The 14,624-nt window shown below is 37.7% G+C and overlaps 2 protein-coding genes across 2 annotated transcripts in view; both read right to left on the bottom strand.

The window, feature by feature from the left end:
- LOC108705643 overlaps nt 1–14,624 on the bottom strand; it is a 182,613-nt gene that overhangs the window by 161,009 nt on the left and 6,980 nt on the right. The window contains exon 4 of the mRNA XM_041563080.1: nt 11,754–11,918. Coding sequence (XP_041419014.1) covers nt 11,754–11,918 — 165 coding nt within the window. The remainder of the gene's footprint in view (nt 1–11,753; nt 11,919–14,624) is intronic.
- On the bottom strand, nt 331–11,913 carry LOC121393728 (interferon regulatory factor 6-like). The gene is made up of 6 exons (XM_041563084.1): nt 11,875–11,913; nt 5,072–5,248; nt 4,178–4,324; nt 3,097–3,489; nt 1,456–1,574; nt 331–999 (listed from the first exon to the last, which is right to left on the bottom strand). The coding sequence occupies exons 3-6, from the start codon at nt 4,314–4,316 to the stop codon at nt 769–771; spliced, it is 882 nt and encodes a 293-aa protein (XP_041419018.1). The 5' UTR covers nt 4,317–4,324; nt 5,072–5,248; nt 11,875–11,913; the 3' UTR covers nt 331–768.

Below are 14,624 nucleotides of genomic sequence, written 5' to 3'. Positions count from 1 at the left end.
CTCCTTCTATTCTAGAATTTAGATGGGCTATTTAGTTACTGGTGAATGCTTGATGAGAAATCAAGGTTTCTAAAAAAAAAAAAAAGTCAATTTGTAGATGTACTCCCCCCTTCATCTGACCTTCATGCCACATAGTCCTATGGTTTCACACTAACAGCACTGAATACTATACTATTATTTTAATATGTTACTGGAGGAGAAAAAATAATTTTAATGCAATAAAAATAATAAATAAGTAGAGTACAAGTACAATGGTGGGAAAATTTGCAGAAAGCTCAATTTCTGCCTGTGCTTTAGAAAAAACAGCTTTCAGTAAGCCTTAATGTATTTTGAAGCATTTTCTTCAGCTTCTGGAAAAATAAAAGAAGATAAAACCCCGTGCTAACCTGTATGTGTAGTGACAAAAATGAATAAAATCCACTTGTCTCTTTTCAAACAGGGCTGTGCTTTTCTGTCCCACGTGTCCCATTCTAACCTATACGTTCACAAATGGGGCAGCTGCAGGCTCCCCTGTGGAACACCTGTCATAAGCCTGATTGTAAAACCAGTAATATTCCCTGTTTTTAAAGCTACAATGACTCTAAAACAACATGTCAGGTATGTGCAAGGGGTATACAATTGATTGGACCTAGGATGTTAATGCATTAAAGCTTCCATATTACTGGGGGGGGGGTCCTTCTTCTACACTATAATATAGTAAAAGGTCCCCCAGGGGGACAGTAGTTTGTGCTTCTTTAAAAAGACAAGAGTTTTGTGAGGAACCAGTCCTCACTGGGTTTGAAGTGTCTCAGCCAGGTGCATGTTTTGGGGCTGCATGAGAGGCCAAGCATCTGGCCCTTGGTAGTTCTGAAGAAGGCGATACAGTTGTTTCAGATGAGCAACAATGTTGTCTTTGATGTCAGGGACAGAGATTTGCAAACGGATTCTTCCACTGTCAAAGGAACGGATGCTGTCCCCACTAAACATCTCAAGTATCATACGTGCTACAACTGGTATTATCTGTGAAGAAATGTAAAAAAAAAATATAGAATAAAGTAAGAGTTATTATGTGTGTGTCACTGGGACATGCAGTTGCTTCAGATTTCCCATTTGCCCAGTTTAGCTCAAGAAATAACTAGATAGATGTTTTGTAATTAAAGCAATGCTAAAAGTATGTTCAGCTCAAGTCGTATTCATTGAACGTATGTTGAACATCTGTCACTGTTACGCATCTGGGCCCCCAAAAATTCTCCTGTTATAATCTGCCAAAATAGCAAAATTTACAGGAGATTGTATAAGATGCATGGATTCGTAAATTTAAAATACCTAATTAATTGCCCTACCACCATCTTTGCATTCAAAAGGACACATATTTAAGCATCCATTTAGGACTGCTTTCCATAAGTTGCCTTTACATTACCCTGTCTAATAATGTACACGTAGTACATGCACAGTATGAACTTTTGAGTAGCACACCTGAACAATGATGAGCTTTCTTTCTCTGGATTTGTCATCTGGCCACTCCTCTCCGAAGCATAAGTAGATTTCACATGGTGGCTGCTTTGTAGGAGCCCCCCTCTGATGACAAATAAGTTCTACATACAAGAATAAATCAATAAAACAATTCAGTCACAATATCAGTTTTTTATAACAGAATTAGCAGATAAAACATTGTGTGTAAAAAATATATGCCTCTTGACTACATTTTGGTTAGGCTTGGTTGCGCATAAGTCCCATGCCAAGGAGGGCTTGAATACTGGGCTTGCTATGCATCTGCTATTCATTTTTCTATTTGTATGGTTCCCATTGAGACTTGAACAAGAAAAATAGAATCAGCACTTTGAAGGGAAGGAATAATTTGGGACAAACACAATTCAGTACTTTTCTTGCACCTAAATTAGCGTTGTTATAAACTAAATGCAAGTGATATTTTGTTGCGGTCATTTGTGATGTGTATATTGGCAAAAGTCAGATAATCAACTGCCACATAGAAAAGTTTTTCCAGAGGGATGAATGCTGTGACTCTGCCTCTCCAGACAGTGTCTGTACCTTATTGGCCTGTGTAAGGGGGGCCTCCAAAAAGCTTGTTTTACAGACAAATTTTCAGCTGAATACTGAAAATCCCTACTGGTGATGGTTGATGAAACTTTCTCCTAAAGGGTCTCCTTAGGACGCCATTGGCCTGGGGCCCAAATGATCAAATTATCCTGATTTGGCCCAGTGTGTTGGTGGCCTAATTGTGACCTTGTCAAATGAGCGGGTCCAGTAGTGTATTGCCTTAGATTAACTCAGTTTGCACCATAAATCCTAAGGTTCAATTACTTTTTCCTTGCACCAAAGGTACAATAAAAATGTATCTCTTTTTATAGAAATAGTGGTGCACTTCTGCATATTACATAAACTTTTACAAAACACAGAGCAGAAGCCACTGTCTTGATATACACCTAAATCAGGCCAGGACTAGCAATCTGTGAGACCTGGCAAATACCAGAGAGACTGCTGTACTATTTAGTGGGCGGGTGGGGGCTGTTTGGGCCTCTGTCTATAGTACCCACACAAACTCATGACAAAACAGTTTGTACTCAGGAAAATTAAGTATATCTATAAGCACATGGTATCATTCCAGTGCCCCAAATGATAAATTAGCTCAATACTCCATAGAGCAAATAATTCAAGTAATGCCTTTTCCACTAAGTAACAGACTTTTGGTGATCTCCATTAGAAGGGAGATAGATCCGAGTTAATTTACAATTCAGTTTGTAACTAATGATAAAATGAATGGCAGGAAATTTTATAAAAATAAGTAGACTTAAAAGACTGCTGAAGAATGGTATGAAAGCAGAAACGGCAGGACGGTGGGATTGAACCTGTCCCTATAGGAATTGACGAAATAAGACATGGCTATGGCCGTAATAAGTACTTACTTTTAGTAGGAATGCTTAAAAACAAATCAAACTTGGATAGGAGTATAAATGAAACTTAAATTGTTAATAATTTGAACATATCATCTTTTTCTATCCAGAACAGGCTATACTAGACTTGGTAAACAAGAAAAAAAAGAATATTTATCACAAACTCTTTCAGGTCTTCACACTTGTATTGAGACAGAATACTTACCACTAAGGAAAGTCTCCAGACAGAAAAGTTTAACTCTCTTCTGCCTTTCAATAAGGTTTGGGGTAGTCGGAGATGGTGAGCAGGGCCCACTCCAGTAGACTTTACACTGGCACAGTCTGATTGCATATATGGCATGCCCACTGACTTCTAATATCAGACCCCTGTCCATGACATCAAGAAGACGACTAGTAAAGAGCTTCTGTTTTTCATTTACAATTTGTTCTGTCCCAGGGAAGCGAACTTGTTCAAGGGTGATGGGTCCAAACAGCTCTTCCTGATTGGGCATTGGTCCCAGGTCGCCATAGAAAAGTCGGCAGCCTTGAGGATTACTGACTATAGTCGCCTGACCCATCTCTTTGCCCCGATAATAGAACTGGATTTCTAAGTCAGTCACTAAGCACAAAAATAAGTTTATATATCAATTAAAAATGGTATAGCAGATACATGACTATGTGCAGTGTATTTTCTTCTAAGTTTTAAAGGAGGGAGAACTATTCTACAGCTCAGAGTGTATCTAACAGCTGTAAAGGATACCTGGTTAAGCACAATTTAGACATTTTTGCTATAGACTGTAAGCATATGTAATCTTGTATTAAAAAGCGGGCTTTATCAATTTAATTTCATAGGCCTGAATAGAAAGATGAGTAATACAAAGTAGCAATAACCAATATATCTGTAGCCTTACAGGGCATTTGTCTTTAGATGGAGTCAGTGACCCCCATTTGAAAAGGCAAATAGTTTAAAATCTATAAAAACCACCCCTCAAGCGCCCCCCCCCCCGTAACTCACACGGGGTGTAACTTCACAGCAAATACATTTTTCCCAGACCCCATCTACACCATATGCGTACAATGCCCCCATTCTTACACATCATGCAGTGTGTTCTTCAAGACTACCCTTTGCTTTCCTATCTTTATGCAGTGAATGTACGTATACCTAATATTTTGAGTACAAGCTATTACAACACACAATGCTATTTAACGTAATAATCACTGGGTCTTTAAGTAAACCAGACCTGAAGACATCAGGCATCTATATATGTAGATTAAAACAATGTATCTATGCTTTAAACATTACATACTTGGTAGGGAACTGATCCACATCTCGGGAGAACTGAAAAAGTCAGCAGGGCCTGATGTTGGGGGCACTTCCATCTCCTGAGGCTCAGTCTTTGGCCATGTTTGCTCAGGGGTGCAGCTGCCTGTACTAGATGATCCCATGGGTGAGTCTGCTGCAAAATATAAAATAATAGTTAAGCCATTAGCTATTTTTCACTCGGAAACGTGATTTATTTTAATTAGGCTTAACAAAATGACAGTAAGGCCTGCTGGAGGGCCAATGTTAACTTATACGCCAGAATCATTCTAAGGCGCAAGGGGAAAGCCACTAGATGATGGAAAACAATTCAATTACTATGAAAATAATATTACTTATAAAGCACTAACATATACTATAGAAAATAACACTGATAAGGATCCTCTTTGTCAGAGTTTACAATAAAGAGAAGAGAGAGGGAGGCTAAACGGTTGCAATTTCTTGGCATGAAAATGCAATGGAAAATATTGTCAAACATTTTTATACAGGAATCTGACTTTCCAAATCCATCTGGTGATAGACTTAAGTCAAATTTGCACTAATTTTGGCCATGGCTTATAACTCAGAATTGGTGAACGTTTTAAGCAAAAAGAAAAAACCTGAGAGACCAGAAATATACTTTAGAAAGTGGCTGGAGAAACCTTTTCATGGAGCTTCACATTTTGTAAATGGAAAACACTGGGGTGATGCCATTTCTACTTGGAAATACACATTCTGCTTTAGTAAATAAGCCCCAAAAGCTTTCTAAATATCGCTATGCAATACACACTATTTATGGACTGAGTAATTATAGTTCATTTACATTCAATTTATATTTAATTCATCTGCATGTATAAGCAGAACATATAACTGTACAGTTATTGCAATCATAATTACTTACCTTAAATATTGTCTTTTCTTCTTCCTGCTGGGGGCTATGTCTTGTTGCATGTTTCCATGGGATCTGGAACCTTTTTGCCTCTCTGTTCAACCAGACGAGACCAGGGTACATTCCACTATCCACCTGGGCCACCAGCCATGGTTTTAGCCGAACGCGTTGCGGTTGCAAAGCCATGACCTACAGCAATGCAAAATGACAAATAAATCTCTCCATTTTTATCCCAAAGGACAAGGAAAGGCAAATTCACTGGTGGGTGTTTTTTCCTCGGGCCAATGCCCCTTTTCAGAAATGAATGCACTTGTCGAGGAAAACACTAACAGAGGGTCAATCCACCATTTTACTTCTAGCTCTCTTGCATCCCCTAAAAAGAGCATCATCCTTGGAAAAAATTAACAAAGCACCACACTGCCATTTTACATGTTATCCTTATCAGTAAAACGGCAGAACATTGCTTTTGTAATTTTTTTTACCGCACATGCAATTTATTCGTTAAAGGATTACGAGCCTGGGAAAAAAGCATAGCGAAAAATCCAGCTTTCCTTTAAAGAAAACAGATGTACACCAAAGACTTACCATTATATATGTAAAGCAATACTTTTCTAATGTTCATCAGGTGCTACTTTTAGAAATATTAAAAAAATCATTACCATTCATGATTACATTTTTACTTTCTGTTCTGCATGAGGAGGGAAACCTACATTTAACAGGAACAGCCCTGTTTTATAGCCAAGAAAAGCCTATTAATAGGCTTACGCACATTTCTAGTTATCATCTTTGCAAGTTACCATGCCTGTATTTAGTTCTGTATTTCAGCTTTGTCATCATGCAGATATTTAGAATTCCTGAACATGGAATGACAGAGTCATTAATCAGCATAGTAGCCAACTCATCTACATAATATACAGGCGTATGCAGACTATTACTGTGCACAATATCTGTTTTATTACGGCTAACCTATCAAACAATATTGAATAAGATCACTGAGGATTCGTTTTTGAATGATTTCCCTTTTCTTTCTAATAATAAAACAGTACTTGATTGGAACTAAGCTGCATAAATCCTGCAGTGTGGTCTGCACCAGCTGGGTTATTTTTTAGGAGCCCTCAGTGGCTTTCATATTTTATGTACATTAATACAGGACTCCATGTTCAAAAGTCTATGTCCACAGGATTCCCATATAAATGGAACCCACGCTCCCTTACCTATCTAGGCCTCCAGATCACCAAGGATACCTCGAACTGGGCAGAACTCAATTTGAAACAAGTGATAGGAAAGATTAAAAGAGACCTACATATGTGGAAGGATAAACCTATATCATGGTTTGGGAGGATGAACATCGTAAAAATGAATATCATGCCTAGAATCCTATACATTTTCCAAACACTCCTATTACAAATAGGAGAATCCCTATTGAACCAACTACAAAATATGATAAAACACTTTATATGGCAGGACAAAAAAGCCAGAATTAGTTACAAAACACTAACTACATCTAAACGCCAGGGAGGTATAGCACTACATGATTGCCGGACATATTACTATGCCTCAGTCTTGTTGAAAATAATAGACTGGTCACATTACGCAAACATAAAGCTTAAATAAGCTAAATAGAACAACAATCAGCATATACATATCTCCTACATCTACCCTGGATAGATAATATATACTGTATAGAAGACTGAAACACTCTGACCATCCACTATTATTACAATATGGGATAAATGTCGCAAATAATATTCACTCTCAACTTACCCGTTGCCCTTAATCCCATTAATAAATAACCCTGCCTTTCCTCCTGGTCTACAACCCATCAACCTACATGACTGGCTAATATAAGGGAACCTCCAACTTCTTCACTTCATGGAAAATAAATCACTCATACCTAAAGATAAAATACTAAACTTTAAGCAGATAGATCACCTAAAATTCACACAAATAGCCCACTATTTTCACAGCCTAGGAGGATCACAAACTTTAGGGCGATACCTTACCAAATTCGAACTGACGTGCACACTACCAGACCCACCAAGACATGTTGATTCCCTTTTATAGAAAATGCTCCAATTACCAACTAACTGTGAGTCAGTACCATTTATCAAGAGGTCGTCTTATGATCTAAATATTCAGTTCAAGGAGATGCAGATTGAACAAATACTCTCTAAAATGCTCAAAAGCTCGAGATGCTGCCGAATACAAGAATTAAACTATAAAATACTCACAAGGTGGTACTATACGCCTTCCAAGTTACAACACATATACAAAACTTCAAATGGCATTTGTTGGCGTTGTAATAGGGAAAAAGGCACCTTATACCACATTTTCTGGACATGCGACCTCAAACGACCTTTCTGGGAAGAGGTATGCTCACTGTCTAGTGCAATTCTCAGAACCCCCATTCCTGCTGACCCCCAGCAAGTGCTGTTATTCCACAATCCACAGCCAGTAGCAACGTTCACCTCTAGCCTAGAACCACAATTACTAAATGCGGCAAAACTTTTAATTCCACTTCACTGGAAAACCACCTATACCCCTACCATAAAAGACTGGTTCAATAAAATTACGGAAATTTGCAAATTTGAGGACATGTCATCCTCCAGCCCTGATCAGTTCGTACGTTTTACTGCTATCTGGATTAGATGGTTTTTGTTTAAAGAAACAGATGTATATAAGGAGCGAGTTCGCTGACACCCCGCTGTACCCACCTAATTCCTTTCTATCTTACTCCTCTTCACCCATCCCCACCCCTACTGAGTTCCCCACAGTATTCTAGCCCCTTACGTAGAGGTCTGAAAGAAAACTTAATAGAATTACCTCAACATATGGTTTATTTACAGATGCAGCTATGGTAGCTGACAAACGTTTCAACCCTTTCTGTCCTTGCTTGCAGGCCTGGACTGGCAATCTGTGGGTTCTGGCAAATGCCAGAGGGGCTTTGTACTTGGAATGACAGGGCCTATTTTGACTCCCAGTCCAGGCCTGCTTGCTTGTATCTGTATTTATAGGGCATGTTAAAGTTGTTAATGAAACATGTCACAATTTCATGTTATACGGAACTGAAAATGCATCTAAGACTTTGTATTCTTAACAGTTTACAATAAAGCTTTTTTGAAAAAAAAAGTGTATTCATTTGAACTGATTATTATTAATTTTACCCATCTCATTAAGTCTTAATTGTTCTTTGTGTGTAAATTGCTCAGTACATAATCTGACATGTGACTAACCCCATTTTATACTTACAGGGTATCATCTTTCTATGCAGTTGATCTACATGTCAAATGATAAAACTGTTGCAACTAATAGCCACTAATGAGATACAAGAGGAGAGACGTGCAAAACCCTCATGTGTCAACATCTGTCCCAGGATCCAGCTATGGAGCATTTTTATCTATTTTAGATTTCCGTGACAAAGTTTTAGGCAGAACTAATGACTGGATTTCCCTGCATCAACAGATCTTATCCAGTAAATCCTATGTAACTGCATATATCTAAACATAATGTAACTGATTTTAAATTATGAACTATAAACTACATGAACAATTTGCTACCCAACATGAAACGTTCTCAGAAGGGGACACTTCATGCCGTGTTTCCTTGCAACAAAAGACAATTGCTTCTAATTCAAAACACTGTCGGAGGCAGACACATCAAACCACCCAAATAGATCGTATTACATTTTTCATTACATTATAAAATTTGTAAAATACGGTGCTGTTTTAGGACAAGATTTTAACAAATCTCTTATCTAATGAGAGATAAAGGAATGACCATTTTATTACAACTTATCTCAGGACTTTCCTTAAAGGGGACTTATTACGAAAATTTAAATTTAATATAAGCTTCACCATACTGAAATAAGAAATTTTCTAAATACCATCAAGTAAATATTCTGCATTGTTTCTGAAATAATCAAGTTTATCTTCACTATTCCTCTCTCAGCATCTGTTTCTCTTCATCCTCTCTTCATGCAGCAGTTGGGTGTCAGATATTCATGGACAGTCAGATCCAATATATCTTAAAGGGGGGCTTCCTTTCCCAGCAGATGTACAGTATTAGAGCTCATTCAAATAACTGATTCCAGTAGGAACAAAATCTAACAAAATAACTAACTTTTGCACAAATTTTGCATGTATAGAGACATGATGTCTGGTGATTTAATAGAATGAGCTCTAATACATCTTCTAGGCAAAAGGAGCCCCCGCATAAGATATATTGGATCTAACTGTTAATAATTATCTGACACCCAACTCCTGCATGAGAGTGGAATAGTGAACATAAACTTGATTATTTCAGAAGCGGTACAGAATTTTTGATTGATTGTATTTAGAAAGTTTCTTATTTCAGTATGTTGAAGCTTATATTAAATTTTAATTTTTGCAATAGTTCCCCTTTAATTGTATATCGATGATACTTCAACTGTAGTGTAATCTGCAGAGGGATATAACACAATGTAGTACATTCCAGTAGAACAGAATATGTTTCTCAAAATGAACAGAAACTTCACGTAACAGTACAAATTGTTACTAAATATAGAATTACATAACATGCTAATGATGGAAATCCTTTAACATTAAGCTATTAATAGCGTCACACCTATTTAAAGACACCAGCTGCATGAAATTACTGTTGATACACGCAGGGCATTTCCCTGACTCTACACAACCAGTTGTTGGCAACAAACTGTAGGAAAAACTATATTACCTTAGAGAACCTGCAGCTCTACAAAGCTACAAGCAGTTATGTGTTAATTGGTTCAAAGGGAATATGCTATACACATGAAGCCTTTTTTTTTTCTTTGAAAGGGGTTGTTCACTTTTAAATTAACATTTAGTAAGATGAAGAGAGTAATATTCTATGACATTTTGCAATTGGTTTTAATTTTTTATTATTTGTGGCTTTTGAGTTATTTAGATTTTTATTCAGCGGCTCTCTAGTTTACAATTGCAACAATCTGATTGCTAACATGCAAATTACCCTAACAACCATGCATTGCTGCAATATGAATAGGGCTATAAAAAAATAAAATAATGAAGACCAATTGAAAAGTTGCTTAGAATTGGCCATTCAATAACATGCTAAAAGTTAACTTACAGGTGAACCACCCCTTTGATGCAAAACGGCAATGATAAAAGCAATTATTTTACAAAATGAAATGCTTAAAGCAAATTAGAGTCATAATCATCTATCTTTATTGCATAAACTAACTTTGTGATGGCAGAAATTGTACTACTTACTTAATACACAAGGAAAACAATACTTCAATAAAATAAAGAGTGAGGAATCAGTGTCTTTGTTTTAATTCCTACAGCACCGTTCATTCCAGTGTCCTGATACGAGGGGTGTACAGAAACATTGCATGTCACTCAGCAACACATATTTTTTTTTTTTAAATTCGGGTAGTTTATTGAGTGTATAAAAATAGCAGTTTACAAAATAGAGTCAAAACAAGGAAGAACAATGTATCACAGGTTACATGTCATAGATAAAAAACATTGCAGAAAATATAACATCACTACTAGGCACAACAGTTCACATCTGTATTATTACATCTGTCACCTTCCCTGAAACCTGACAGATTAAACTGCTAGAAGTTCAGCAACACATATTTAAAGACGTACAGGGAAACCTCAACTTTAGGTTTCCCTGCATTTTACACTGTTTTTGTGGTCCCAACAATAAATAATGCACAATATAATTGCATTTCCATGATTTTACATTTTACGACATTGTTGAAAAAACTTGAGGAGTGGAGGTGCTACTGTAGAACATACTCCTCCTAGCTATTGCAAATTTTGAGCAGTCCCTCAGTAAGCTATAGATGAAGAAAAGGGTTGCTTAAAACAGGAATATATTGCTAAAGCACATTTTGGAAGGTTGTGCCCTATGCCCCATTTTAAAGAATCCTTTATCATGCACTGGTACAGAGACAAGCTACCTTTTAAAGGAGAAACAAACCTTTTATTAAAACAAAAACCCTACCCTACATAGACCCCCCAGCCGAGCTGTTACCCCAGGCAAATGCCCCTAACTTTTTACTTACCCCCGTGGTGCAGATTCAGGGATCAGATTTCACGACAGCCATCTTCCAGGTCTTCGTGTCTTCTTCTGGCACTTCTGCAATTTCCGTAAATTTCGGCGCATGTGCAGTTGTCGCAAGATGGGAAATTGCTCCAACTGCGCATGCGCCACTACGCAAGTCTCAGTGTCAGAATACTGAAGACCCGAAAGATGGCTGCCGTAAACTCCAATGCCTGAATCTGCACGAGGGGTAAGTAAAAAGTTAGGGGCATTTGCCCAGGGTAGCAGCTGGGTGGGGGGGAGGTGGGAGATAATTATTTACTACAAACCAACCACCATGTTTATTTCAGTTAAGTATATTTGGGTTACCCCAGCCAGTGGAGATGGCAGGCCTCTGGAAAAGCCTCCCACTAACAAGATTTTACAAATGAAAAAAACATAATTATTTATAAACTTTTAGGATACATCTGTAGTATCACATCAGAAATGTATATTCCATTAGAAATCCAATTCTTTAAAAAGTGGACATGGGCTATAAAAATTTCAGAGAAATGCTTTATGTGCTTCATATTTTTCCCTAATCCCCAGGTCCCCCTTTTTATTTGATAAAATTGCGGAGCCATAGTCTGTGTTCCATCAGTCCTCTCTGTCTCTTAATTTTATTTACCTTTCTTTTTCTTTTCCAGCATCCACTTTCCAGTAAATCCTTCCCATCTTGTGTTACAAACATGATTTCATTCTTATTTAAAGCAACTTCAGACATAAATAATAGGCGACCATAAACCCACCAGCACTGTTTCAGTGAACTGCCAGGTGACTTCCAGCAAAAAACCTATGAAAATGGATAATAAAAATTAGAGAATAAAACGAAAATGTATCATTTACGAATACCATTTTGAGTTCCTTCACAATCGAATTCTTCGGATATATATATTATAAACCACCTGTAATTTTCAGCTTTTGTTGAGTTATTTGATTGATTTACATGGTATATTTAGATATGGTCTTCTTCCAACTGGCTTTTCACAACAATATTATATATATATCTTGCCGACTATATATATATATATATATATATATATATATATATATATATATATATATATATATATATATATATATATAATATAGTACAAACACCTGCACTCTGTCCTCTTTTTTCTCCAAGCCGGGTGCTCGGTCAAAGTCTTTATATATGCATAGAATGGACCAGCACACCGTTTTCTTCAATCAAACGTGTTTATTCAATACACACTGTGCATCCAACGTTTCGGCCCGCATCCGGGCCTTTATCAAGGATAAAGTGACAGTGATAGTGATCAGCCTTTTATACCCATAATCCCCCTCGTTAGTCATGTCATGATGACCTCATCACAATGCTCAATTTACACTCCAATTACACATGTGTTAAAAATGTCGCACAGGAAAAACATCTTTTCAAGTTATAATGTGCTTGTAATTACCACCTAACTGTTATATATTTAATAAGTGCCACAATTTCTCAAAAATAAAATCTTTCATTTCTAATTGCAATGCGTCCTCATTATTTGCAATAAACCTCTTTGTGTAAAAGTGAATATAAAACATTAAGTGTACCTTTACATTACTGCCAGTAGATGTCACCATAGTGCTGAAAAATGAATATGTGCTTTGATCCACTGAAGTGAATTAAAATTGTTACAAGTTATTTTCTTTAACTCCAGAAACGGCAAACACACAGATACAGCACCTGCAAATTAAGATAAACGTTATCTCAACCAGTTGAAACATATGTGTTTATGAAGGAAACAACTCCTATGTATCCTTCCAATAGAAACAAATCTTTGTTCATTTATTCTGGTCTCTCTTCTAAATCTGATCTCTAGGCACTGATAAAAAAGGGAAATTTATATGCTGCTACGTTAGAAAGCAACCCAATGACTGCTGTCCATTTAATCCCCTTGGCGCTACACAGCCCAGTTCATAAATCCAGTATGCCTCCCTTTTTAAGAGCATATTATCATAGTCCCCTCCTCTTGCTCTCTTGGGGATCTGCTCTATGGGCATGCACCTAAATGCTGCTGGACTATGCCTGGCCTCCGCCCAGTGTTTAGCTACTGGCTGCTGTGAAATGTCTTGTTTTCTGCCTTTTTCTCTCTTGCTTTTCTCAGGATCCAGGGCTGCTCTAATGCTGGACCTGTGCATCGACATTCTCTCCTTGAATGGTCTGATCGTTTTACCACAGTAAATGAGCCCACAGGGACACTTTACAATGTAGACCACCATAGCGGTATCACAGGTCATTCGTTGCCTGATCTTATACCGCTTCCCTGTGTGTGGATGGGTAAAATATGTGCCCTGTATTAAAGAACTACACAGTATGCAGCCCATGCATTTATATACACCCGGACGTTGTGTAAGAAAATGTTGGGTATTGGATCTTTGGTATTTATTCACAGGGTCAGAGGGGCTCAATATTTCTTTCAGATTGCTACCCCTTCTAAAACTGAATCTGGGCTTCTCAGGTAACTTTTTGGTTAGTGCGTCATCAGTCTTTAGAATGGGCCAATGTTTTAATACACTACTTTTCACAGCTGCACTATTCACCCCATATTTACTCACGTAGTATAGGTCATTACTCTCACCCCCACCTCTGATGACCTGCTTGTGTTCCTGTTCCCGTATGATCTCCTCTCTATCCAAAGAGAGAGCCCAGTTTTTAGTCTCCAAAAGCAATTTTTCGGGGTATCCCCTCTCTAGGAACTTGTTATACATATCTGTGAGATCCTCCCGCCTCTTACTATCGTCACTATCAATGCGCACCACCCTAAGCATCTGTGACTTGGGCAGTGAGTTCAAGAGATGCCTAGGGTGGTTGCTATGGTAGTGGGTCAGCGTATTCCTGTCTGTAGGCTTTCTGTATATACACGTCTGCAACTGATCATTTTCCTTATAAATTTCAACGTCCAAAAACTCTATTTTCTGTAGACTGTACTTGGCCGTGAATTTTACGGGGCTCTCTAAATCATTCAAAACCTTTATGAATTCATCCAACTCACCAGTGGGGCCTAACCATATGTAGAAGATGTCGTCTATATATCTCCTGTAGAACGCCCCAAACTGTCTGAACAGGGGATGGCTCAATATATGGTCGGATTCAAATTTATACATAAATGCATTCGCATACGCTGGGGCTACCTTCGACCCCATTGCTGTACCAGTAAGTTGTACAAAGTATTCATTCTCAAATTTGAAGTAATTTTTGTATAAAATAAATCTGAGTAGATCCAACATAAGTTCTACTGGCGGGCCTTCATACATTGCATTGTCGGTAACTAATTCCCGCACCGCCTCCACACCTGCATCATGTGGGATGCAGGTGTAGAGGCTCTGCACGTCCATAGTCACCAACAACATGTCAGTACAAGGGCAATGTATGCTCCGAATCACCTTAAGAAAATCACTCGTGTCCTTCAAATAACTTGACATACCCTGTACACATGGCTGCAATGCAGAATCCACATAAGATGCAATCCCCTCATTTAAAGACCCATTTGAA

This window comes from Xenopus laevis, chromosome 5L (genome assembly GCF_017654675.1).
Source record: "Xenopus laevis strain J_2021 chromosome 5L, Xenopus_laevis_v10.1, whole genome shotgun sequence".
In the NCBI taxonomy this organism is placed as follows: domain Eukaryota; kingdom Metazoa; phylum Chordata; class Amphibia; order Anura; family Pipidae; genus Xenopus; species Xenopus laevis.
Note: the sequence above shows the minus strand (reverse complement) of the source record. Positions and strands in the feature narration are given on the sequence as shown.

Excerpts from the sequence above, each read along its gene's own strand:
- LOC121393728 (XM_041563084.1), bottom strand. The coding sequence starts at position 4,316 with ATGGGATCATCTAGTACAGGCAGCTGCACCCCTGAGCAAACATGGCCA. Across the intron at positions 3,490-4,177 it reads GTGGATCAGTTCCCTACCAA|TGACTGACTTAGAAATCCAG; the intron begins GTATGTAATGTT and ends TTTTGTGCTTAG. Across the intron at positions 1,575-3,096 it reads TCTGGAGACTTTCCTTAGTG|AACTTATTTGTCATCAGAGG; the intron begins GTAAGTATTCTG and ends TCTTGTATGTAG.